The 27,715-nt window shown below is 41.0% G+C and overlaps 1 protein-coding gene across 1 annotated transcript in view; it reads left to right on the top strand.

Moving 5' to 3' along the window:
- Nucleotides 1-453: 453 nt before the first annotated feature.
- Nucleotides 454-27,715, top strand: part of arl5a (ADP-ribosylation factor-like 5A) — a 37,588-nt gene continuing 10,326 nt past the window's right edge. The window contains exons 1-3 of the mRNA XM_041200541.1: nucleotides 454-849; nucleotides 14,027-14,087; nucleotides 25,512-25,659. Coding sequence (XP_041056475.1) covers nucleotides 804-849; nucleotides 14,027-14,087; nucleotides 25,512-25,659 — 255 coding nt within the window. The 5' untranslated portion in view covers nucleotides 454-803. The remainder of the gene's footprint in view (nucleotides 850-14,026; nucleotides 14,088-25,511; nucleotides 25,660-27,715) is intronic.

The raw sequence follows: 27,715 nt of genomic DNA on the forward strand, positions 1-27,715 counted from the left end.
TGATGTGTTGAAACAGAAAATGTGTTTTGCTCCAATCTTGACTGCCCAGAACAAAACAAAAACAGTAAAAACTAGGAAATAAGGTTAGTGGTCCAAACTGGTCTTATATTCCTTAAAATGGAACACTGATAAAAACTGGGAAATAAGAGTACTGGTCCGAACTGTTTTTTCCAATTGGGTTTAGAGAGAGTGCTTCCATTGGTGAGGATCCACGGCTTGCATGCCATCGTGGAGTGGAGTGGGCTGGAGGATGGTGACAAATTTCTGATGACAGCCCAGTTTGAGGAGGACAGTGTAATTATGCCTCTGTCAACCATGTGCGAGTAAATCTGTGCGTAACCTTACAGCGCAGGCGCAACCTCCGTGAGGCAGAACCCAATGCGCAAGCGTATACACGTCAGGCTGCGGATTGACGCGCAGGCGCGTTAGGTGTCAGGAGGAGGAGGAGGAGGAGGCAGGCCGCGCAGCTCTGTGAGGGTCGGGGTTAGTGCGCAGGTGCAGTTGGTTTCCCCGGCGGAGTGGAAAGGCCGGTGGGCGAATGTCCATCTTCAGGCCGGTTGTGATGGCATTTTCTTCGTGTCATAAGTTGCTGACCAGCCGCTGCTATTAAGGAAAGTGCCTTTGGAGAGGGGGCTCCTTCGCATTTATTGATTCGCTGCCTTATACCCAGAGAGTGGGGTTGAGGCCAGTGTCCGGACCATCCGTCGCTGCCGCCACTGCTGCTGCTGTACCCCGGCCCCTGGCAGGAGGCCCCGGCCTTGTCGCTGGCGAGACCGTTGCTACGGGCCCCGCCTGCCTGGAGAATGGGAATCATCTTCACTAAACTCTGGAGACTCTTCAATCACCAAGGTGGGGCCCAGACTAGTGGGTAAAGTGCCTGAGAGAGCTGGGGGGGGGGCGGGCGGGGTGGGTGTCTGACTGCTCACTCATATCCCTCTCACAGCCAGCCTCTCACTCTGAATGTACTTACAACCACAGCCCTAGCCCTGATAACTTCGCCTCAAATAGCCTGCCTGCCACACGCAGCCTCACTCACCCAGTCATTGTTATGCTCGATTCATTCAGTGTCGCGATTTGATCCCCTTTTATTCTCTCTTTCTCATTCCTACCTGCTTTACCCAATTATTTGTTTCTAAAATCGGGCTCAGGCTTATTTGTAGTGTTAGGCACATCCAGACTATTTAACCTATTTCATTTACATTTGATCAAGCAGATTTATCCACTCAATTTCAGGTCCATTGAGCTTCACATTGTCTTAGTATCTTTACTTGCCCTTAGTCTTATTTAAATAACAGGGCAGAACTTGCTCTGCCTGGCTGATTTTCTTACTGTCTTTTCTGTTCAGCTATTCAAACACATTCCCTCGGTTTTATGTAAACCACTCATTATGAATTTTCTGTTTGGTCTGCCACCACCACTGAAGAGCTTCATAGGTAATTTTATTTTCACTTTCTACTGTTCCTTTCCCTTTTTAAATGTTCATTCATCCATAATAGATGAACATCCTGAGAAAGGATCAAAGAAGTATCAGCTTGTTTTTTTTTAATTTATTGTTTCATGGAATTTGTGCAGATTTCATTAATTGAATTTAAATCTGCCATAGTGGGATTTGAACCCTTGTCTCCAGGCCATGAGTCTGGGCCTCTGGATTGCTAGCCCAGTGACATTACCAGTACACCACCACTTAATTTAATTATCTTAGCTTATTCTAAGTATTTCCAGTTTCTTTCTCTTTTGATTTTCATATCTACTTCACTCCATCTCTTCTACAATATCTGACTCATCTACTCTCTTTTGATAACATTTGGAAATGGTCTACTTATAATTCTGTTCAGAAGAAACCCTTTTTGATCATGAACTTCACTGCTGACAATTTTCTGATTCTGTTTTAAATGTGTATCATTGAGAGTTCAGGTGCAATCAAAATGACTAATAGACTATTCTGCACCTAATTTGAATGTGTGCCTCGTATGTCAGGTTCCAAGAGTTTAACTGCATTATCATAAGACATATGTTCAATTTATACAGGTGTGAGTTAATGTTAAATTTAAAAAAGAGGGTTTGTCTTCTCTCTGTGTGGGCATCAACTTGGATTACTCTAGGTCTGTGCTGTCATTTGGTACCTATGGCGCAAGTTTTGGTTTCTGGTTCCTGTGGCTGTGGAGTATTATACTTACTTTATTTCAATTTTTTTAAATGAGGTGTTTGAGTGTTAGTTTCTAATTTGCAGATTAAAACTGAAAATAAGTGGCAACAGTGACTGAGAACAATAGTGTAACTTATGTCAAAAATAGTTTGAGAGAAGAGTGTTATTTGATCATGATTACTGTGTAAATGTGCAAGAAGTTAAACTATTAGTCAGAATGTTTCTTCCTGATTTCAAGATTTGGCTGAGTAATACATTCTCAGTATGTTTAACTGCCACATTTGGCCCTGTGTTTTGGGTGTTGTTCAGACTGGAAGATCAACTTTCAATAACATTGAACATGCAAAGAGGGGATAACAAGGTCTAGGAATTGCAGAAAAGAAGTTCATTGGCTATATATTGTGCAAACAGCTTATTTGGAAAACTGAAAACTGGCCTCAGGCAACCTAAAAGCATGAATTAAAAGAACAAAATAATCTATGAGCATTATTACTGACACCTAAGTAGCCATTCAGCCCATTGCATTTCTGAAAAAGAGCCTTCCAGGCTAATCCCACTTTGCAATAAATTTTTTTGCCTATGTGGCAAAACAGATAAGAGTAACTGTGTTTTGCAATACAGTGCCAGAGGTTGCCTTTTTAATGCTTTGCAGCTTTATTACACACAGCTGGTCACGGCCTTATAGTTTAATACTTCAAAGTACAACTGGTAATACCAGAGACATATTGCAGACTGAAAAAATCTATTTAGCCGAAATGAAAAAGTTGTTTCCCCTGACTACTACCTTTATAAATGGGTGGGAGCCAGGTTGGATTACTTGAACATTTTTCAAACCCAACTTCATTCACCACTTCTCATATTGAAATTATACACCACATTCAGACACAAGTGATCTCAAAACTCCTCCAACAGGTCATATAACATGTTTGACTTTAGCTCAGCCATGATCTGATTGAGAGTTAAAGGTGAGGGTAAGGTTCCTTTAATTTTTCAACTGATGTAAATGAACTTTCAATTGGGGAGATGTTGTTTTCTGTTTATATCAATACATTGTTCCCACAGAATTTCTTGCACTTAGTGATGGAATTAATCATGTTATGATCTTGCCAAATAATAGGTATAAAATAACAAAATGCTGGTTGGATGTAGAGTCTTAGAGCTTAATGACACAGAGGGTGGCCATTCAGCCCATCGCATTTCTGAAAAAAAGCCTTCCAGGCTAATCCCACTTTGCAGTTTATGATCATTGGCCATTTAGGCTACAGTACTTCCGAGTGCTTAACCTGAATACTTTTTAAATGTGATGAGGGTTTCTCTGCCACCCTTTCAGGCAGAGTTCCAGATCCCCACCACCTGGGTGAAAGAATTTATGCTTAGTTCCCCTTTATTCCATCTCCCAGTATAAAAATCCTTCTCCATTACTTTAAAACATTTACAGGTCTGTCAGCATCTGTAAAAAGATAGGTTAATGTTTTGGGTGTTGTTCAGACTGGAAGATCAACCTTCAATAACATTGAACATGCAAAGCGGGGATAACAAGTTCTAGGAGTTGCAGAAAAGAAGTTCATCGGCTATATATTGTGCAAACAGCTTATTTGGAAAACTGAAAACTGGCCTCAGGCTACCTAAAAGCATGAATTAAAAGAACGAAAAAGTCTATGAGCATTACTACGGATGCCTTATTGGCTATCACAAGTCTGAATTCTTTCATTTTGACAGTGATGTGAACCAACTATGTTAAGCGTTGTTAATGTTACACATAAAAGGGAACAATGGTATATCATAAAAGGTATCATGCGTGTCAGGAATAATTTTCATAATGTTGGAATTTATTGTAAAGTAGCGTGTGTGGGACTTAATTGAATTAAAGAGAGCTGGTCTGAAGGCTTTGATGTAAGAAGAAAAGCTAGGTTTAAAATGCCAAATAGGTAAACATGGGTGAAATTTTAGAATGTGAGGTGTAAAGGGAACATTTGCATTTTTTTATAAACCAGAGTAGCTTGAATTTAAAGGGGGGCTGAAATGTTATGCCTAGCCAGAAGAAGTTAAGAAACAGTGTAATTATTTTTCCCAAAGATTACTGGTAAAATTAGTACTGTGATAGATTTTTTTATTATTAGAGAGGTAAAGTCCAAAGACATAGTGAATCAATGGAAATTTGCATTCAAAGGGGAAAATATGTATAAAGGAGAAAAGGCTGTGTATAAGGGCAGGCATTTTAAGATCTAACACAAGTGTGAAAGGCCTTTATCCTCTGTGCCCAAACTGCTTTCTGCAAGAATAAAAGCTAAGAAAACTCACTTTGAATTCTACAGTTCAGGTTATAGCGTTACTTCGTCTGGGCCTCTTAAAGTCTGTGCGTTTTACTGTTGCATTAACGGAGGTGTAACTGGGAGTTCAATTCATCAGGGGAGCTAGGAGTTATCATAGTAGTAATTTGTAGACCTCTGTATGTGCTTAAAATTATTTCTTTTATTAATAAATGTTTAACTTAGTCTTGTTAAAAAATGCTCTAAAATTTGGTGGACTTGAGTGCTTTGAATTCAGTCGTAACCTTGAAATAAATATACAAATTGCAAAACAGTTATGGCAATTGTTTCAAGTTTCCCTTTGGCATTTGAGCAGCTCAGCATTTACCAACAGCTGCTCCATAACAATGTGTGCACAGGTATAATTGCTTAGACACACCTTGTGACCAGGAGTTTTTACTAACTAAACCACTAAGTGGCACCAAAAGTATGATTCGTGAAAAGAGTACTTGATTTATTTTGTGTAAACCGCTAGCTCAGATGTGTGTAATATATTAGTTTCACTGATCAAGTCAAGAATATTTTAAAGTGTGTTTTCTATTTCTAATATAAATTGTCAACATCAGCGTTTTGGCTCTGATATTGAGTGGGATCAGCTCGCTGTTAATCTACAACCTCCCAACAGAACTCCCTATTGGTTGCTTGTGACATCAGTTTCTAACATCAGCCATTTGTGTTAAGTGAGACTAAACCGTGGGCAGTTATGTGTTGTGGGCTGAAGCGACAATTACACCAGTCAGATGTGTTGTCATTCTGCATTGAATTTAAACCTGAGTTAGGACCGTTTTCGCATCTGCTTCACATGTTTTTTCAAGCGATGCACTGATGAAAGTGATTCTTTTGGCTAGGATGCCTGTTAACCCATCAAATCTGGCAAAAAGAAATAGTTGTTTGCTTTAATTGTTATTTTTAATGTTTTGTGGGAAACGGAAGGGTGTAACCAGCTTTTTAGAAGGGATTTTTTCATCTACCAAGTTTGTAACCACTACACAGAAAGGAGGCCAGGACTAGACAAAAAAGCTTTCTTGGGAGGCAAAAATGGATTAGTAATATTTCAGGCTAAACTTCAGAATGCAAATAAACAGGCCTGAGTAGTGATAGACAGTAGTGGATAATCTGGCAAATGTATTTAGTTTTTCTTCTAAAATTACTAAGGTTTGTCTGAAATGGAACACTGCACAAAGTCTACGTCACCTTGAATTACACTCTCAAAATAGCTACTGAGTCTTGCAGTTACTGTTTACATCTACTCTAAGGGAACACCTTTAATCAGGTAGTCTTGATGGCAGTGACTACCAAGGATTTGATTTGTTTAGTAAAAACTTCAGAAACAGTGGGAACTCTGCAACTTGCAAGTTTTGATTAACATTCAAGCCCTCATTTAAAATTTCTGTTTAATTCAATTCAGTTTCACTTTATTGTCCATATGGAAATTAATTTTGGGTACATTGCTCATTCATTCAAAAATTACATATAAATTAATAACAAAATAAAATTACCCTGCCAAAGAGGTCGAACTTTAAGATGTATTAAAAACTATTCCAATGCATTAAAATAATCAGTCAGTGATTGCATATCCTCCTCATCCATTCACCAAACCCCTGTTAAAAGTTCTTGTGAAGAAGGGCACAAATGAATTCAAGAACCAGTTTGTCCTGCATCTGAGGGATTGTAGCCTTTTCCCTGAATGCATCCAAGGGATGATTCTTATTATGCAAGACACACTTTTCTTTCGTCAAAATTCTTAGAGCAGATTTTATCAAGAAACTTCTGCTCATCAAATACCCTTCCTGCCTAATTCATTAATCTCTGGAACTTAAAGAGTTTGCTTTCCTAAGACCACAGTACTAGGCGAGACAAACAAAAAGGATAGCGCTCTCAACTACAGCTGTATAGAAGAGTTTCATAATTGTGGAATCTACTTAAAAAAAATGTTTGTTTTCTGAGGTAGTATAATCGTGTGCCTTTTAACTAGCACATCTGTACACAGTTCCTTCCAATTCAGCTTATCTACTTTAATGCCTAGATACTTGTAGCTGTTAACTACTTCAATGACCACATCATGAATCTTCACGAGAACAATATCATTAACTGGTTTTTTTCCTATAAGACCCACAAGTACCATACCGTCAGCATACTTTAAGATCATTGTTATTGCGCTCTGATTGCCAGTCGTCTGTGTAGAGGATGAAAAGCAAAGGTGAAAGTACGCAGCCCTGAGAAGATCCAGTATGTGTTAACACGGGCTCTGAGTAAATCCCAGAAACTAATACCTGTTGGGTCCTGTTGTGAAGGAAATCACTGATCCAAAGTAGGAGAATGGAATTGGTGTCTAGGTTTTTCAGTTTCTCAATGAGCCTGAATGGTATTAAAAGCTGAAGTGAAATCAACAGAGAACGCGTGAGCATAGTTGCCATTTCTGTCCGTGTGCTGTTGGATCAAATGGGCCAAGGTCAGAACAGCATTGTCCATTGACTTCTGAGGTTGATAGGCAAACTGTCACTGATCAATATGTGGAAACAGAGGATCTGAAAGACGCTTTGACGCAATATGCTCAAATCATTTTCTGACTATCAATGTAAGAACAACTGGTCGGTAATCATTCAACTCAGCAGGCCATGACTTCTTAGCAACTGGTACGATGATAGCTGATTTCCAATAACAAGGAGCAGTGTGCGTGTCAAACGATTCTGAAAGATTAGAGAGAAAGGAACTGCCAACTGATGAGAACATTCCTCAAGAAATTTTACGCTGATGTTATCTGGGCTACATGCTTTCTGTGGATTCACTCACTTGAATTGCTTCTCTACCTCCCGTTTGTTGATAATAACATGAGAACCTTCTAATTTGTAAGTGAAACCTGCTGCCAAATCACATGTTCCTCAAATTCTTCGTTTTCAAACCAGCCAAAAAACCTATCCGATTCATTTGCAACATCACGAGGATTGCCTGTGGACAAATAGGTGTCAATTTCTCTCTTTTGATATGAAGCCTGACATTTTATGCGTATGCTTCCATCGTCTCTGAGATTATTTGTCTGAAAATAAATGTGCAGCTTATCACTGTACGCAAGTTTTACATTCTAAATTTGCTTTCTCACCTTGATTTTTTAAACATAATATATAAAATAAAAACAAAATGCTGGAGAAACTCAGCGGGACTGACAGCATCTGTGGAGAGAGAAATAGTTAAAGCTTCGAGTCCGTATGAATCTTCAGAGCTAAAGAGAAGTAGAAATGTGATTGAATTTATACTGTTTAAAGGAGGGTGGAGCAGTTAAAGCAGGATAGAAGGACAGCGATAGGTTGAGGCTAAGGAGAGATTGACAAAGATGTCATGGACACAAGACAAATGGAGTGTTAATGGCAGTGGTGAAGACTAAAGAAGATGCTGATAGTGACATAAATTTAAGAAAGTGGAAGATGTTAAAAGCAGCACTCTCTAAAAGAACAACATGGAAACAAGTGACGCATGGCCCAGCAAGGGGGTGGTGGTTGGGGAAAAGGGATTTAAAAAGGGGATCAAAAAAATAATAAATGAATAAAAAAAATTTTTAGTTCATCAAGTTTGCCTTGGTCCCCTACACTAAATGCAATTTGTCTTTCCTTCATTATTGCTTTTAAGTCCTTTGTAATCCATAGTTTCTCATTTGGATAGATCTTAATTGTTTTAATTTGGACATGAAACTGTTCACAGAATCATTTATGATATCTGTGCTCTTATTCCTGTCTTCATTCTTCATAAAAATATGGCAGTTCAAGTTATGAAAACATTTGCAGATCTTGAATGGCCACATTATCCCAGATTTTAACCACTTACCTGCCAGGTTTTACTGATTTCCATTCTTGCTGATATTTAGAGAAGAGATGCCCAACATTATGATCTGATTCCCTCATCCCTGTTCGAATCAAAAACTTGCGAAAGTCAAGAATGGAGAAAAAAAACGTTGATCCAGTGTCTTCTCTCCATGAGTTGGTTTGTCAGCACACCTAGTGTAGTTATGGAGTATTTCCCTCAAAGACAAGTCACAGTGATTGATATCACCAAGGGTGATCTTCAGTGAATCTGGAGAGGGAGCAGCCGTTTCTTGAACTGCTGCATAAATAACTCCTGCTGCTTTCTCTGTATTAGCCTGCTTTGGAATATTTAACAAAATAACGTGTAATTGATTGAAGTCACGAGGCAGATAGCATGGTCTAAAAGCCGTGCACAGTAGTTCAATGTTAGCAAGACAAACACATTTCTTAGCTTGAAAATTTCAGCCCCAAATGATTATTCACATATATTCATCTAACTCGCATTTGAGTCAAGGCCATGGGTTTCAGTTCTATTATGGACTTGAGCACATCATCTAAACTGACACCTCACTGAGGGTGTGCTGAATTGCCAGAAGTACTGTACCTTCTTCATGCTCAACTGACACATTAAAAAATTCCTGGCAACAATGGTCAGTCAGCCTGACAGCTATGGTGGGAAACTGTGACAATAAGCCAGAGCAAAATGAATTGGCACATGGTAAAATAGAGGTTGATGAATGAAAGCCAACATGAATTTGTTAAAGGCAAGCACTTTTGACTAACTTGATTGAGCTCCTTGAATTAATGGAGTGTGTTGATATGGGTTTTGTGTATATGAACTTTGAAGATACTTTTGGTTAAAAAAAACATGAGAAACATGTTAACAAACTAGTAGCAAATGTGATTAAAGGGACAATGGCTGCACAGATACTTAAGTGGCTAAGAGACAGAAAGCTTGTTTAAAGGGATCATCAGCCACCCAAAAGACATTGCTGTATGGCAGCGAAGCTAGGCCAACTTATACCGACTAAGAACAGAGGCTTAAGGACTTTTATCTCCAATGTCAATGTCAATGACTTAGACAAGAAGATCGTGCGTTTGCTGATGATACAAAGCTAGCAACAAAGATTGATTCCTGAAATGAGAGGATTGTCTTACGAGGAAAGATGTAGGATTTAGGACTGAGATGAGGAGAAATTACTTCACTCGAAGGGTTGTGAATCTTTGGAATTCTCTACCCCAGAGAGTTGTGGATGGCTCGATCGTTGAATATGTTTAAGGCTTGGTTAGAGAGATTTTCGGTGTCTCAAGCAATTAAGGGATATGAGGGGTGGGCAGGCAAATGGAGTTGAAGCCCAGAATCAGTCATGATCATATCGAATGGCGGAGCTCATTTGATGGGCCATGTAATCATCTCCTCCTATTTCTTATGTTCTTATATAGTAGAATGGCCCTGTCTTCTTTGCAGTTCAGGGGAATGAGAGCTGGTCTCATTGAAATGTATAAAATTCTTGGGGCTTGATAGGGTAGTCAATGAGAGTCTACTTTTCCTGGATGGAGAACTAGAGGTCATAATGTCAGTGTAAGGGCTGGCCATTTAGTATTGAGAGAAATTTCTTCGGAGGATCATGAATCTTTGGAATTCTGTATCCCAGGTGGCAGTGGATGCTTAGTCAGTCAGTATATTCTAGGTCGATCAGTAGATTTTTGGGTACGGAGGGAATCATGGGATATATAGATAGAGCTGGAAAGTGGAGTTAAGGTAGAACCATTATCTTAGTGATTGGAGCAGCTGCAAGAGGCTGTATGACCTACTCATGTTCATGTTCATCTCCTGGCTGGCTTCCCACTTTGTGCACACTCATCTTGATTTTATCCAAATCTCTACTGCCGGTATCCTAACGCACTAAGTTCCATTCATTCATCACCCTTATGCTTGCTGACTTACCCTGGCTTCCAGTCCTGCAGTGCCTTGATTTTAAAATTCACATCCTTGTTTTTAAATTCTTCCACAGCATTGTTGCTTCCCTCTCTAATGTTTCTCCATTTCTGGCATCCTTGATTTTAACTTTACCAAAACACACTAAAATTGATAAAACAGTGTATATATCAGACATCTCTTTCTATCTTGTCAAACAACATATTGTTGAAAGGTGCCATGTCACAATACTCCAAAGTGAAAGGATTCCTAGCTCATTTTGATTAGTAATGGCTACCATTGGTGGCAAAGCCTTCAGCTGCTTCAGCCCTTTTAGGAAGAGGTGGTGGCATAGTGGTAATGTCACGAGATCAATAATTCAGAAACCCAGCCTAATGCTCTAGGGACAGGGGTTCAAATCTCACCATGGCCGCTGGTGGAATTTAAATTCAATTAATAAATCTGGAATATAAAGATAATCTCAGTAATGGTGACCATGAAGCTATCATCGATTGCCCATCTGGTTCACTGATGTCCTTTAGGGAAGAAAATCTGCCATCCTTACCAGGTCTGGCTTACATGTGAGTCCAGACCCACAGCACTGTGGTTGACTCTTAAATGTCCTCTGAAATTCAATTCAAGGGAAATTAGGGATGGGCACCAATTACTGGCCTTGCCAGTGATGTCCGCATCCCATGAAAGAATAAAGAAAACAAATTTTAAGTTCTGGAATTCCCTCCCTAAACTCCCTCCTTTTAAGATGTTTCTTAAAACTTGCCTTGGGGCAAAGCCTTTGGCCACCTCTCCTAATATAATCTTTACGTGCTAATGGTGACCATTACAGAATCACTGAATTGGTATAGTGCGGAAGGAGCTCATTTGCTCCATCGTGTCTGCACTCGCTCTCCGAATGAGCAATTCACCTAGTGCTATTCCCCTGCCTTCTCCCCTTAACCCTGCATGGTTTCTCTTTCCAGATGGCAGTCTAGTTCCCTGTTAGGCTTCAACTGAACCTGCTTCCATCACATTCTCAGGCAGTGCATTCCAAACCCTAACCACTCACTATGTAAAAAAGTTTTCCCTCAGATCACTTTTGCTTTTCTTACTAATTATTTTAAATCTGTGCCTTCTCATTCATGATCCTTTCACAGTGGGAACAGTTTCTCCCAATCTACTTTGTACAGACCTTTCATGATTCTGAATACCTCTAGCAAATGCCCTCTCAACCTTTTTAATTTTAAGGAAACCAGTCCTCCCTTCTCCAGTCTACCTTCATAGCTGAAGCTCCTTATCGCTCGAACAATTCTTGTGAGTCTTTGCTGCACCCTCTCTAATGTCTTCACATCCTTCCTAAAGTGTGGTGCCCAGAACTGGACATACAATACTCTGAACTGCCAGATTGTCATAAAAACCCATCTGGTTCATGACTGTCCTTTCGGGAAGGAAACCTGCCGTCCTTAGTCCATCTGGCGTATATGTGACTCCAGAACCTGTGTGGTTGACTCTAAACTGCCCTCTGAAATGGCCAGGTCAGTCACCCAGCTATATTCAAGAAGATGGCGAAAGGCCAATTGGGATGGACAAGAAAAGCTGGAATTGCATGTGATGTCCATACCACGTGACTACATTAAAAAAAATACAATGATTATATGAATAGAAATATATAAATTGGTAATAATAGGGGTATTATTGACCCTATGCAATTATTGGTAGAGGGAATATGAAATGAAAGGACTATCTTTTCTTTCCTCAGTGAGCTTTAAATTTCATGCATCAGAACAACTTTGTATCTGATTTTCAGGACTATTTTGAAAACTGATGGTTGGGAAGGGGAGGTCATACCAGTGTGCTTCTGCATCATGAACGTATAGTTACAATGGGCAGATAAAATAGCAACGTTAGCGGAAGCAAAAGTTTGCTCGTTACTGGAAATTTTTTTTCTTTACTCCTCTCATAGGATTTGGGTGACGCTGGCAAGGCCAGCATTTATTGCCCATACCTAATTCCCCTTGAATTGAGTGGTTTGCTACGCCATTTCAGAGGGCAGGTAAGAGTCAACCACATTGCTGTGGATCTGGAGTCAAATGTAGGCTAGACTGGGTAAGGATGGCAGATTTCCTCCCCCAAAGGACATTAATGAACCAAGTGGATTTTTACAGCAATAGCTTCATGGTCGCCATTACTGAGACCGGCGGGGGGGGCAGAATATTACACTCAGGCGTGCACCTGACATACCCCAGCGTAAAATGATACGCAATGATGTTGGGCAAGCGTCCCGACATCTTTGCACAGTCTCGCAATATTTCACCCCGCAACTGACTCTGGCGCGTGTGCCTGCCGACAATTAAGAGGCCTATTAAGGCCATTTAAGAAGCTAATTAAAGTCAAATTTATGCTGCCCGTCCAACCTATGGGCGGGCAGGTAAAAAGGCCAAACGACCTTTACAGTTGTTAGGAAACCACATCCATGGGCAGGATGAGGTTTGCTAAAGCAAATAAACATCAGATAAGAATTTTATTTTTGAATTAAAAACATGTTCCATGACATATGACGTTTTTATTTTCATTTTTTTAAAAACAGCGTTCTTTCTTGCACATGCGTGAACTGTGCACTAGGCCCAGCTCTCCCTCCTCCCCCGCCAGCACAGGCAGCATTCCAAACAGGGCGGGCCTTAATTGACCTGCCCTCGTAAAATCGAGGAGCTGATCATGGCTGGCGATTGGCATCCCGACAGCCTCGCCGAGCACCCCTGCCAAGGGCAAAATCCTGCCCCAGCTTTCAATTCCAAATTTTATGAATTGTACTCAAATTCCACCAGCTGCTGTTGTGGGATTTGAACTTATGTCTCCAGAGCATTAGCATGGGCCTCTGGATTACTAATCTAGTGACATTACCATTATGCTACCATCTCCCCCCACGCACAGTTCTAACAATGCAAGAATTTTTTTTTTGCCTCAAAACATTTTATAGCTGTAAACAATACTTTTTGTTCAGTTAAATTGGGGATTTAAACATGCTATTATTATGGACAATTAAACATTGTGACACGTAATATAATTCAGTCATTATAGGATAAAGGCTGCAAGACTGCTGGTACTTGACAAAAACCACTGGGCCATATCAGAAATGCTGATCCCAATGATGCCACAGAAACTAGAAATAAATTTGTTGCTTTACGTGCAGCTCTCATTCTGACATGGGCAATTTCACGCAAAGGTTCCCTTGAATTTTGGCAACAATTCATTGCACTCCAGCCACCAATTGCCCCATTGGTAGAGAAGTGCTGAATTCAAGCCTTGTATCTATTTTTCATAATTTTAAAAAATTCATATCTCCATAATAATCCGCAGGGCAGTATATCGTTATATAGAAATAGCAATCTGCTATACTGCATAACCCACATTAATCTAGAGCATTAAGAACCCATGCTGTCATTCATTTACCATAAATTGAAATGTCAAGTCGTTTGGTGAAAAATGTAACATTTTGTTTTGAAGATTTTGATGCTGTTTGATGAAGGGCACTAAATAATTCTAGTAACATATGGACTGAAAATTTGGCTTTTACACTATTTTTGCAAAATCCAAAGGCTCTCATTCATTTCCTTTCAATGAAAGGATCTTCATATCTGACCCAATGGCCTTATACACTGAGAATATTGTACTGCAAAACTAATTGCTGTATCTCTCTTTGCTTTGGACAATTTTTTCCCAACAGCATTTCAGATGGTTATTTCCAAAACCCAATATAATTGAATACTGGAAATTATGTAACTTTTGGTCTTTTATTCTGTAATAAACAGTAATTTTTATATCTTTGAAATTCATTAATCTCACTGATTTATTTCTCTTTCAGAACATAAAGTAATTATCGTTGGGTTAGACAATGCTGGGAAGACAACAATTCTTTACCAGTTGTAAGTATAATGACCAGAGGACTCTTCTGCCTTAGAATTGACGAGTTGTCTTTTCAAATGATGCAACTCTTGTTTAGTTCTCAATATAGATGTATGATGTTGCCCTTTTTTAATATAATTGTGTGGTGGATAATGTTGCATCATCTGAAATTCTTTCCTTTTTTAAGTTTCACAATCATAATTTTCAGCTAACCTTTTATCACAAAATGCTTACTACATCAATTTTTGGGGCTATATGTTTTAGATAAAAGGAACTGCAAATTTATTTCTTAAACTCCTACACACTAGTTCAAGGAAAGGTTATTCTCTAAGTTTGTCAATGATCTAAGCTTTCAGCTATTGTACATTGATATTAAAATTCAGCTATTGTACATTGATATTAAAACAACAAATATTAATTGTAAAGTTTCTAATCAAGTGTACCATTCTTAACTCTAATCTACAAAAACTAAAATAAAATTTGTTTAAAAATTAAATATTTTGAAATGCTACACTTCTGCCCATCCTTTTATCTCATTGTCACACCCTGTATTTCTCATTTTCATTTGTCCTCTTTAACGTTGATTTTCCTTTACCTAATTCATTTTTTCTAAACCTTATTTCCATTTAAACGTGGTCCAGAGTTTCTTGGAGACATGCACTGTTGTAATGGCGTATCAGAGTTTCAAGGTTCATTTTTCAGGGCAAAGGTCTCAGGAAATTATGGCCCAAGTGCCTCACCACAATTTCCTGGGACTTTAGCATTACTCTGCTGTTTTTCTTGCCAAAAGCAGTCTAACAATTAATTCTGATGGTTCCACATCACCTCCCTGCACCCCCATCAAAGTCAATGGTGATCATTAATTGGGCTTAATTAATGCTACTGTAATTGCCACTTGGACTGCTACAGAATAGCCCTAGTGCGTTCAATGTGTCTTGTGTAATCATAGGAATCTTGTGTTTGCGCAAAATGTGCAGATTTCTTTTAAATAGTTCTCCTGAGTGTTAATTTTATGAATTATGTAATTAGTATTTGCGAATATGAATACTTCTGGATGATTTCTGAATGCTTGTACAATTTCAGAAATAAAATTTCTTTGGCTATTAATGCTAGAGCATACTCATTTTTAACTAATTTGTGCCACCATTACAGTTCTGCTGCCACTAATACTTCCATTCGTGGGAAGAACACAAGGCAGTTACTGGCGCATCTTTTATATATTCTTGACCACTTACCCCAATCGTTCAGGACCAACTTGATGGAAAGAAATGCATGATCCGCATTCACTGATTTGTTAATTGGTTTTCACCCATGATTAATGACTTCATAGAGTAATGTGGGCACTTATAACAATCTATGTTTCCTATGTCGAAAAGCACAGATTATAGCTCCAGACTAAATGCCTGTTTGTACAGTTGATTTCTTCCATAGCTGCATGAGATTTTTAATAGGTTGTTTTTTCACGCATACTGTATAATATGTATAAGATTTGGCTAGAAGTGGTGCAAGCAACAAAATGAACCATTCACCTCCTGGGTATATATAAATCTGTGTCTGTCAGCTATTTTTATATGGAGTATAAGTGGAATATGTTCAACACTTTAATTGCATTTGTATTGTAAAAGCTGAAAACCAAATGTGTATTGCAGTGTCTAGGGACCTGTGTAGTACTCTGCAGACTCACTGTAGATATTGGTACTCCGTTTCAAATAAAGACGCATCAAATCCAAACTAACCAAACCATTGCATTTTACAGCTGTAGTGGTTAATTTATTAATAATGAGGAGACCCTTTATTTTCTAAAATAGGTACAAGCCTCTGACACCAGAGTGCATATGGTGGGAGAACGAAATAAGTTGCTGGCTGTGCAATTTCAGATTTCCAACTCTGCTTGCTGCAGCACGTTCTAACCTGCTTTCCGGCAAATTTGGTTGCAACTTCTCCACTGGAGGGTTGAGCAACAAAATAGTCTAAATCATTTTGTTCACAATACCACCATTATGTGAATTTTAGGTCATTATCTTCAAAAGTCATGTATTATTCTTTTCCTCTCCCACCTTGCTTCCCCCATCTAACTTGAATCAACATAAAAGCTGAGAATTTCTTGTTGTTCACCCAGGTTTTATTAGCAAAATAGGCTAAAATCAGCCAAACAAGCATACAAGATCACCCGTTTTAAAAGCAAGCTATGTCAAGTGAACAGTAATTTGAGTTTCTGCAATTTTTTTTTTGAAGCAGCATTAACAATGTGCTGGAAACAGGCCCACCTGACGTCCACGTCCACCCAGATTGAAAAAATGGGCATGGCAAGTTTCCTCTGATTGCAACCATTTGAGGAGGCTCTTTAAATTGAGCTCACTTCGGAAAAACAGTGCAATTTCAAGTGTAATTTGTGCCCAATTTCCTGATTGAGTCCAGAATGGGTTTTTAGTAATTAAGAACTGCCAAAGCTTTTTTGAAAAGTGAGGATGTCATAATGTCAAGAATTTCACAAATATTCCGGGATCAGTTTGAAATTTGTAAATATCAAAGACAAATGTATATACTCAATAGAAGAAAGTTTTAATAATGCATTAACAGCAACAACGTACCTCTCCACTGTCAGTGAATTGTATGTTTAACTTTGCTTGGTTATTGAAGTTTAAGTATTTAGTAGGTGCTTCTGGTTTCCTCTTGCCAGTTTCTGCCAAGGCCAATCACTTAATCCAGGGAGCTGGTTGGTCATTATTCCCTCCAAACAGTAAGCGGAAAATGCCCCAGGAGAGAATAGTGTAAGGAAAATGTTGTTAAAGGGGTGGGGAGGTGGTGGTGCAGGGTGTGGTGTGGGAAGAGAAGCTGTGTTATAGGCACTTCATTCAAAACTAAAATCCTATTGTATTCGTAGAATTGCACCAATATTGTTTACTTCGTTGAATAGGATCCACTGTTTGCAGTGTAGGTTGAGCACTTAGATTGGATTACATGATCTTTGGCAGGCTGTCTCTCGTTCCATGACGTTTGAATACTATTGCCAGCATTCTCTGTGACATGGATATGCCTGATTGGAATACTTATCTGGTACTCATCTTGTCTGTTTTTCTTTTGAACTTGAGAGCTTTGTAGTAATATTCACCTTTCTGCTGAGTCGTTGGTTAAAGAATTCTGTATGATTTAAGAGCAAGGGAACTATTTCCCATCTATAGCTTCTGCCCATTTCTTTCTTCCATTATTTTGCCATACCTCTTTAGATTTTACTGCACTTATAATGTTCAGCTCCTAACCAATTGGAAATGTAAATGGCCTGCTGCATATGATGTTTCTCATCTGTGTGTGAGCAACCATTATTTAACTGCATTTACTGCAATGCTTTCCCACTTATTGTGCTTCCCCACCCCAAAGTGCACAGATTGAAACTGAAGTTGCGCATTTGGATAGTTAAGCTGTAAGAAAGATATGGAAATTGCTGGAAGTGTTCAGTAGGTCTGACAATATCTGTGGAGATAGAAACAGAGTTAACATTTCAGGTGATGACCCTTTGGCAGTTTTGGTGCAATGTCGTTTTTGACCATCTCCACGATGGTGTGTCAGTGCAACAAGTGACTATATTTTTTTCTTTGAACTCTTCAAGTAGTGCAAAAATATTTTAGTTCTCATGAAAATATTGTGCTTGTGTACGCTAAGCTAAAGCATACTGTACAGTAGGGTTAACAATGGTAGTTCTACCTCAATAATTTGCATAACCCAAAAGTTAATGTTCATATTGCTTGCCAAGAGGCAAAGGGCCAACCTGGACTGCTGTGACAAATAGCCTATTTTTGCATCTTAACTTCTAATGTATTTTTAGATTGCCTTGATTCGCACGCAAAAGATGCTGGATTCTGATGCTTCTCTTTGTAATTCTGAAGGAAGACTTATGTGCATGTAACTCTATATTTTTTTATTTCTTATAGGCATTGGAAACAGTCTTGGAATTTTTTTTGTGTAAATTTAACAAGTGCTACCCACAGCCCATCATTTCCCTTTGTAGTAGTTGAGTGATGCTTCAGATGTTATGTCAGGAGTGAGTTTTGTAATTTTTGTTTCTTCCTAGGACAGCTTCAAGATTTTTAAAATTATATGAAATTTACAAGGGATGGCACAACAGAATGTAGATGAGCATCTCTTTACAGAATATAGTGTTTTAAGCTTTGTTCTTGGAATTTTCTATTAAGTTGTTTTTGATATTGTGGTTGGAATGCATATGCAGCCTACAAAAGATTCTGGGAGAAACCTCAAATGTCTTATCTACTTTGAGTTCCTGAGGTTAAATGTATAGCTTTAAATTAGTGGTTCTTTTGTTTGTTCCTTAAGCCACATATTCTGCTTTTTTTATCTTCTGAAATTGTTGAAAGTAAAAAGTAATTGGCATGCTTAGTTTTTAAACTAAGAAGTTTCCCCTGAAGATATACTTTGCAAAGAGCTAAGGAATTTCAGTAGCATTATTGCTAAATATCTAAAAGATGTGTGTACTCGGAGGAGAAAACATAAAATGCATTGTTAGCAGATGTGTGAGATTCATAAAGAAATTCTGACCATTAATGCATTGAGCATGGGTTGGCATTCACTTGGTTTTGGATGTCACTCCTATTTAAATCCAAACCGGTGAAGCTGAAACGCAGCTCCATTTTCCCCGGGTTTCTAGGTTTGAATCCAGTCCAGACCGACGACCTGAAAATTATTTATGTCACTTGTATCAGAGGCACATTAGCTAAATTAATTTAATCCAGCTGCTCATGAATGCAAAAATACACAAGGTAGCCCCTCATTTGGCTACTGGTTGCAGCAACCATAATAACTTGCATTTTATATAATGTATTAACATGATCAAATGCATCAGGATGCTTTGAGGCAAATGAACTGATCAGTAGTTAGAATAATTGCAAGGAATGACTGAATTCATGACCAAATAAATGGCTTTGAGGAAGTCTCTTAAGGTGTGAAGGGCAGTGGTAAAAAGAAACTAGATGGGAAGACAGAAGTTTAGGGAAAGCGTTCCCAAGGGTATAACTTGGCTTGCTGGAAACTTTGATTAAAAATAGAGGTGTGCTATTTCCAGTGATTGACAAGTCTCCACCAACAACAAGGAGATTTAGATGTAAAATAAAATCTAAGAGATTTAGGATAGAGAATATGGGGATCTTTTAAAAAAAAATATAGCACATTGTGCAGCTGTGAAACGCACTACTGGAGTTGGTGTTTGAAACAGAGACCATGGGCAGCATCATCCTAGATTTGCACTAAGTGTGGTAGCAGGCTGGTAAAATGACGTTTTACCCGCCGGCTGTGATGGTGGGTTTCCATGCTGTGTCGTCCCAAACCGGTCACGTTATTTATACATTCCTGGGAAACATGCCGTTTTCATGGGGGGTGGGCTCTCATTCGCCTGCCCACCATCACCTCACCGCTTCATCATGCCAGGTGCTTTATTTAAGGTCCAGTCGCACGCACTCAGTGCTTCCAGCCCACGACTGCTGCAGGCAAGATGACCACGAAAGGCAAAAAGACTACAGCCCCCAGGTTCAGCGACACCTCACTGGCACGCCTTTTGGATGCCGTGTAGGCCTGTTGGGATGTCCTCTACCCCTGTTCTGGCCACAGGATGGGCATCGATGTGCCCAACCAACCAAACTTGGGAGGCAGTGGCAGTCAGCGCCAACGCTCTTCAAAAGAGTGCAGCCACCCAGTGCCGCAAGAAGATAAATGACCTCCTCCCTTCTGCCAGGGTAAGTCAGTCTTTTCATCACCTTCAACTCACACACTCACACAAACCCATCACACATTCACAGGGCCCTCACTCACTGCCAGTTAAAGGGACATCATCATTCACACAAACCTTCACTGTCCTCATCTCATCCATCGGACGATTCATCACCCACACTTGCCAGACATACTTATCATCTGGACTGGTAGGCATCCTGCAACACCACTTCCATCTCTATGCATGCAGGACAAGCTGGCACATAATAGGGAGAGGTTACAGATTGGTGGAGGAATGCCTGAAAGCAAGGTCCTCATGGACTTTGAAAACAGAGCCATCCAGCTGGCCGGCGACAACCTGGACCGGTCCTGTACTGATGGTGAGGCCGGTGGTGCTCTACCAAGTAAGGATCCAGCTGTGAAACATACATCAGAAAACCGTGCTGAGACTAATGTGCCCTGTTTCACAGGCCACTGCCATGTGCTAATTACCTCCCCTTGCTTCCGCAGGCACATCTGGGAAACAGCCAATTGAGTCCATGACCCAGGGCCTCCAATCAAGCCCCAAAGGAACCTCTGAAGAGGAATCTGGAAGCACCTCCATGAAGCCCTGTCACAGAGCTCACCTACGCCCTCCACCAGCGCAGAAAGACACACCTCAATGGGACCTAACTTTAGAATAGCCTCAGGATCACAATCTGGTGAGCACATTGCACTGTCTGATTCACAGCAGGCGGTTGCAGGGACTTCCCCAGTGTCCAGTACTCAGAGGACTGCTGGAGGCCAGAAATTTGCTGAGCCCGAGTCAAATGGCGAGCATCTGGACTCTGTCATGTCACAGTTGCTGAAGCTGCAAAGGCAAGCTCGGGAACATCAGGAAGGGATGCCCGCTGCACTCCTCAGATTGAAAAGTACAATGGAGGACTTTACCTGGTTTCACTCTGAGGTGATAATGCCAGCATGCTAACGTGCCAAGAGCAACACTGATAGGATGGCGGCCACCATGGAGACCTTGGTCCAGGACATTGCTCCAGCGCTGCTGCGTGGGCTCAACTCTATCGCTGATGCCATGGTTGGCCTCCAGCCCTGTGTACGCAATAAGGGTGCGGGACAGCTCGTTCTCACTCCAGCTATCCGTTCTCCTCAGGGACTCCGCTTGGAGCCCTCGGGCACCCATAGCGGGGAGGATCAGCAGGTGCACATTCCAGGGCCCATCCATCCAAGAGACTCCAAGAGTGTCCGGCCCATCCAAATCCTCTCTTTCTGTGACTTCAGCACCCCCGCCTCCACAGGCCGAGGAGAGTTCTACTACGACACGGCGGGACACCAAGAGCAGGCTGGGGCCCTCCATGTTTCGGCCCTCCAGAGGACGTCCGCCAAGGTCATCACAGACAAGGGTGTAACAGTCAAAAGGCTGCCCCCACCTCCACTGTGAATGTCCGGGCAGCACCAAGACATAGGGTTAGGAAAGTTAAGAAGAATTAGTTGCACAACCTGGGCATGGGTGTTAATCACTTGTACGTACTGTTCACCAGTATTGTCAACAAACTCCCAAGAATGTCTCCCTGCCTATGACTCCTTGTTCTGATGACCAGTGTTCTTGTCACTCGAATGTGAGACCTTTCTGCACATGATAAAGAAAGGTGTCTCAGTCCAGGGCCTCTTTCCTGTGCTCTGTTCAGCCATCAGACCAAAGTGATAGTCCAGTCTCTCACTCCCTGGGCACATCACTGATGCCTGCACCTCAATGGTGCTTGGCATTGCTTCCAGAATGTAGTGTGCTGGCGCTATAGCATTCCATCATTATCTGTGTGTTCTCAGCACATTTAACGTGGGCCTGGTCCCCATCTATTCATCTGTGACCAGTGACGCTCTGCTTCTGAAGGACTCAGGTGCTGAAGGCGGACAAAGGATCATATGCTTCTAAAGTTTCATGGCATGTCTCTATGATATGACTGATCATGGAGCGTAAGCGAGCTGCCCTTGGCCAGACAGGAGTCAGACATTCTGAGGCTGTGTGAAGATCTATGTCAAATCCTCACTGGATGTTGTTGTCATCATCCTCCTGCAATCAAGGCTTCCGCTGCGCCTCCATGATAGGAGTATTCTCACAGATTGTATTCATGCTGCCATAAACCAGACTGGAGTCAAACGTTCACAGATGCAATGTGAGGATCCGTGGGGTCACCTCACTGCATGCCGTTGTCATCATCCCCCACAAATCTAGTAGCTATGAGGGTCTCCTAGCGCACCTGCCTTAACTTGCAAGTGCGAGGGCCTCATTCCCATCATCATCGCCTTCGAGGACCTCCTCACCCTCATTTGCTTTGGTATTCTCCTCATTGGAGGAGACTTCCAACTTCTCCGTCTCCTCAGCCAGCTCGTCTCCCCATTGCAGCACCAGGTTGTAAAGGGCGCAGTAGACGAGTGTGAAACCGTCTGCGGACTGTGTTGCAGGGCTCCACTAGAGCGGTCCAGGCACTGGAACCTCATCTTCAACATCCCAATGGCCTGCCCTATCAAGTTGCGGGCTGCAGCATGAGCTTCATTACACTGTTGCTCTGCTGCAGTCTGAGGCCGCTGCACGGGTGTCACCAGCCACGGCCTCTGCAGACAGCCCTTGTCTCCGAGTAGCCATCCGTGCAGATTCTGTGGACCCTGGAAGACTTCAGGGATGTGTGACTGACTGAGGATTTAGGTGTCATGCACATTCCCTGGAAACCGTGCGCACACCTGCAGGATGCGTTTCTGGTGGTTGCACACCAGTTGCACGTTAAGCGAGTGGAACCCCTTGCGGTTGATGCAGTCCACTGTTTGTTGCAATGGAGATCTGAGTGCCATGCGCCTGTGCCCTGGGTGAATCCAATCACTCTTGCATCCTGGCTGTCCTGGTCCTGGGCAAAATGCATAAAGTTGTGTGCCCTTGCAAAGATGGCATCCATGACTTCATTTGTGGGTGGAGGCTTGAGATCCCACAGAAGTCACCTGAAAGGAGCCACTGGCATAGAAATTGAGCACCACAGCCACTGGCAGTGGATGCCCTCCATGTCCCCGTGGTGCCAAATCCTGAAGTAGCTGGGTAGATGTGGCCGACCAGTTCCCTCGACATGCAGAGTCTTCGGTGACACTGATTCTCGGTTATCTGAGGAATGAAAGGCAGCGCCTATAGACCCTGGGTGTTGCTTGGTGCTGACCAGTGACGGCTTGCTATGTCTGTTTGACAGCGTGTGTGGGAGCCCCAGCAGCTCCTTCTTTGTGAAGTTGCTGCTTCTGCCCCTGCGTAGCCAGGAGCCTCAGTGACTTTCTGTAGGCCATCAGGCATACAGCCAATTTACCAGGCTCCATGATATCTGATGTACTCCTCCTGCAGGATGAAAGAGAGACACGTGGTTAGCTTGGGTGTACTGAGAACCTGTCCTGGTTAAGTGTGACGGTCCCTTAATATTTCCTGGAGAGCGCTGGCCACCACTTGGATGGCCAGAGATTACTGCGCTGCATGGCTGCCCAAAACCCCACCTGCCTAGTCGGAAGGTGAGGCACTGACTAGGCACTTTACAGCCTTCCGGACTGAATATTAAATTCAACAACTTTAGGTCTTGAGCACCCTCCTCCATCCCCACCCCCTTTCTGTTTCTTCCCCCTTCCTTTTGTTTTTTTCCAATAATTTATATAGATTTTTCTTTTCCCACCTATTTCCATTATTTTTAAATCTTTTATGGCCCCCACCCCCACTAGAGTTATACCTTGAGTGCCCTAACATCCATTCTTAATTAGCACATTTGTTTAGATATCACCAACTTCAACACCTGTGTTCTTTTGTTCTTTTGTCTGTGACATCTTTTGATGATCTGCTCCTATCATTGCTTGCTTGTCCCTACAACAACAACCCCCTACCCCCCCCCACCTTAAACCAGCTTATATTTCACCCCTCTCCTTGTAAAGAAAAATCAGTTCTGTTGAAGGGTCATTAGGCCTCGAAACGTCAACTCTTTTCTTCTCCGCCGATGCTGCCAGACCTGCTGAGTTTTTCCGGGTAATTCTGTTTTTGTTTTGGATTTCCAGCATCCGTAGTTTTTTGTTTTTATACATAAGCTAGAAGATTGACTAATGCGTGGCCTCTTCTTTTGATATGGGGTGGGGAAGAAATAAGATCAAAAATAGGATAAAAGTTGGGGATAAAACAATGAATAAATGAATAAAAATGAAAATAAATTTTAAAAAAGTGAATAAAAAATAATTAAAAAATAAAAATGAATATTGAGAAAAGGGGTGCGGATAGAGGAAAAGAATTAATGGTCTGAAGTTGTTGAACTCAATGTTAAGTCCGGTAGGCTGTAAAAAGCCTAATTGGAAGATGAGGTACTGTTCCTCCAGTTTGCATTGGGTTTCACTGGAACATTGCAGCAGGCGAAGGACTGTCATGTGCGCATGAGAGCAGGATGGTGTGTTGAAATGGCAAATGACAGGAAGGTTGTGTCATGCTTGCGGGCAGACTGAAGGTGTTCTGCAAAGCGATCACCTAGTCTGGGTTTGGTCTCTCCAATGTAGTGGAGACAGCATTGGGAGCAGGGATTGCCGTAGACCAAATTGAAGGAGGTGCAAGTGAAGCGCTGCTTCACCTGAAAGGATTGCTTGTACCCTTGGATGGTGAGGAGGTAAAGGGGCAGGGGTTGCACCTTCTGTGATTGCATGGGAAGGTGCAAGGTGCCATAGGAGGGGGATGTTGTGCTGGAGGTGATGGAGGAGTGGATAAGGGTGTCCCGGAGAGAATGGTCCCTACAGAATGCCGACGGGGCGGGGTGAGAGGGAAGATGCGTTTGGTGATGGCATCATGCTGGGGTTGGCGGAGGATGATTCTTTGAATGCGGAGGCTGGTGGGGTGAACAGTGAGGACAAGGGGGACCCTATCATGGCTCTGGGAGGGAGAGGGAGTTGTGAGGGCAGAGGCGGGGGAGATGGGTTGGACACAACTGAGAGCCCTGTCAACCACAGTGGGTGGGAAACCTTGGTTAAGGAAGAAGGAAGATGCCAGAAGTGCCGTTTTGGAAAGTGGCATAATTGGAACAGATGATGCTTTTATTTTTGCTTTTAATACATTACAAATATTGGTTTCATAACCTTACAAGTTATTTAAACAAAAAGATTCTTGTAGGCTTGCTTTTCCCTCATACTTCCTGGTCGCATTATCCTGGCTGCTTTCTCCAGACGTTGAGTCTTATGTCACAGAGGAAGGCGAGAGAAGGAAGCTGTTAATCACAAGAGTATTTGCAAGTAAGGATCACGGATCTGCCTGGTTGAAACCCAAACTATGACAGCAGTTACCTTTTACTTTGGAAAAATTTCAAAATAAGAATAAAATAAATTATTCAAATAGACTATAAAAATTTCATGTGAAAGAGGAATACTGTAATAACTTAGAGCAGTAAACTCTGCAAAAGGTCTTAACTGATGGTGGCAGGTTCTCCTTTCTATCAATAAACTCATAGTTACTAATAAGGCTGTGATAGAATCTGCTTAAATATGCTCTGTTAATAATGACAAGCACACTGAGCTGTGTTTCTTAAAAGCCTGTTGGTGTAATGAGAATATTTAAATTTTACAATTGTCAACGTTATGCTGTGTTAAAGATTAAAAATTATGATCACTCCAGTTCTTTTTAAAATTTTCATATTAGATAGTCTGGGACTTGTAGAAATCTTATCAAAATGATTGTGTTTCTTTCTTTCCAGCTCCATGAATGAAGTTGTACACACGTCGCCTACAATTGGCAGTAATGTAGAAGAGATAGTGGTGAATAACACACATTTCCTAATGTGGGATATCGGAGGTCAGGAGTCATTGCGTTCATCATGGAACACGTACTATACCAATACAGAGGTGAAATTCAACTTGAAGTTCTTCACAAAAATATCACTCCAAAACAAGCAAGATTCTTCTTATGTTGTACCTTTTTTGAATTTTGTTAAATTAATGAGATAAGATTAGCTCAAACCTCTTTTAAGGTAATAAATGCATTGATGTTCCAACATGCCCTGCTAGGAATATGGAAAAGTGATTTTAAAAAAAAAATCTTTCTCTCTGGCTATGCATTCCAACTTCAGCTAGCTTTATGTGCTGCTTCCTTACAGTGGGTTTTTGGTTTCATTGAGCTATCCACTAAGTCCCCCAGATCTCTGTCCTATGTTGTCTCCTCTATCCTGTATCCTGGAAACATTTAGTTTAGAATCCCACTGTTCATCTCCCTTACCTAGTCTTGTTATCTTGCACTGGTCTATATTCAATGCCATTTGCCACAATCAGCTCATTTTTCCAAACTACTCAGATTTTTTGGTTTGATTTGCCTCTTCTGTGTTGTTTAAATCCCAGTATGAAGCTAGATGGGAAAATATATTGTGCAAAGGACACAGAGCTGCAAAGGAATAGAGACAGGTTAAATGAATGGGCCTGAAGGCGGCAGAGGGTGTAATATGTGGGGAAAGGTGAAATAATCCACTTTGGTTGCAAGAATAGAAAAGAAGGGTATTTTTTAAAAGGTGAAAGGCCTACACAAATTGGTAGCTAGATGAATATAGGTGTTCTTGTACATTACAGAATCACACAGTTAACATGTGGGTACAGCAAGCAATTAGCAAGGCAAATGGTATGTTGGCCTTTATTGCAAGGGAGCTGGACTAGAAGAGTAAGGAAATCTTGCTGAAGTTATATCAAGCTTTGGTGAGACCACATCTGGAGTACTGTGGACAGTTCTACCTTTCATGCTTCCTTTAAAACCCACTAATTAAGATTTTTTTCACCTCCTAATATTTACCTCCTTGCATCAACACCCATTTTTTCTCCATTCACTTCGGTTCTGGAAGGTTTTGTACATTAAAAAGATTATATAAGTACAAGATTATGTTGCTCACAGTGGGCTGAGCTTTGAGGCTCTACATCACCAGGGACTGATGTGCAGCAGATGGCTTAACAGCAACAGGTGCATAAATGGAAATTGCAGGCAAAGCACATGTAATTTTCCCATACTCTGAAGTCGTGTTTCTATAGATAAACCACTTTTCTTTCATGCTTTTCAATTCTAACAATGTGCACATTTCCTGAGCTTAACTCTTATCCCCTCAAAATATGCCTTACTAAAATTGTATTTATATTGTATTCATCCTTTATTCCATAATATCTCTAATCTTAAACTCTACTGCATTGTTACCAAAGTGTTTTGATTCCGATCTGCTCTTGCATTTTCTGTAATCGTTTAATATCTAGTCCAGTTGCTTACCTGTCTGTGTTATCCACTAACTATTGCTCAGTGCAGTAATCTAAAGTTGGGATTGGAATCATGTTTCACATTTATTTTGTTATATTTAATTTAATCCGAAACAATGGAGTCTGGTCCTATGCGTGCTTCCTGTATTTGGCTACAAAGTTCTTGGTTTATTCCTCCTTCTGGCTTGGTAGTCAATAGTTGGTGTACATAGCCAATTTGCTTTTCTGCTTCTGCCTTAGACCCTATATACAAACAAACAAAGTTTCATCTTTATCTGCACTGGATGCCATATTAGTACATCTCCACTATAATCAGCTACTTTTTCACACAAGTCCACACCTGCTGCCACACTCCTTTTTCCATATCTTGTCTGCTTACCACTCCATTATTGAACTGTATTTGCAGCACCGAACATTGCCTGTCCAGCAAAGATCTAGAGATCTCCTACATTTTTTTCAAGACTCCTATAATTCATCATAGAATTAGAAACATCCTTTTTCCTGGATGATTTACTTTATAATTTCTGCTTATGGTCATATCTGTATACTTCAACAGCTACCATTCCCTGCTTTGAACCATTAACATCAGCTTCCTGTGTTTAACTATCTCTATCAGTTTATTTTCCCTCTTCCTAGTTCTGTTCACTTTAACCCTTCTCTACCTTATTGGTTTGAA

The sequence above is a fragment of the Carcharodon carcharias genome, chromosome 12, assembly GCF_017639515.1.
Source record: "Carcharodon carcharias isolate sCarCar2 chromosome 12, sCarCar2.pri, whole genome shotgun sequence".
Taxonomy (NCBI): Eukaryota; Metazoa; Chordata; class Chondrichthyes; order Lamniformes; family Lamnidae; genus Carcharodon; species Carcharodon carcharias.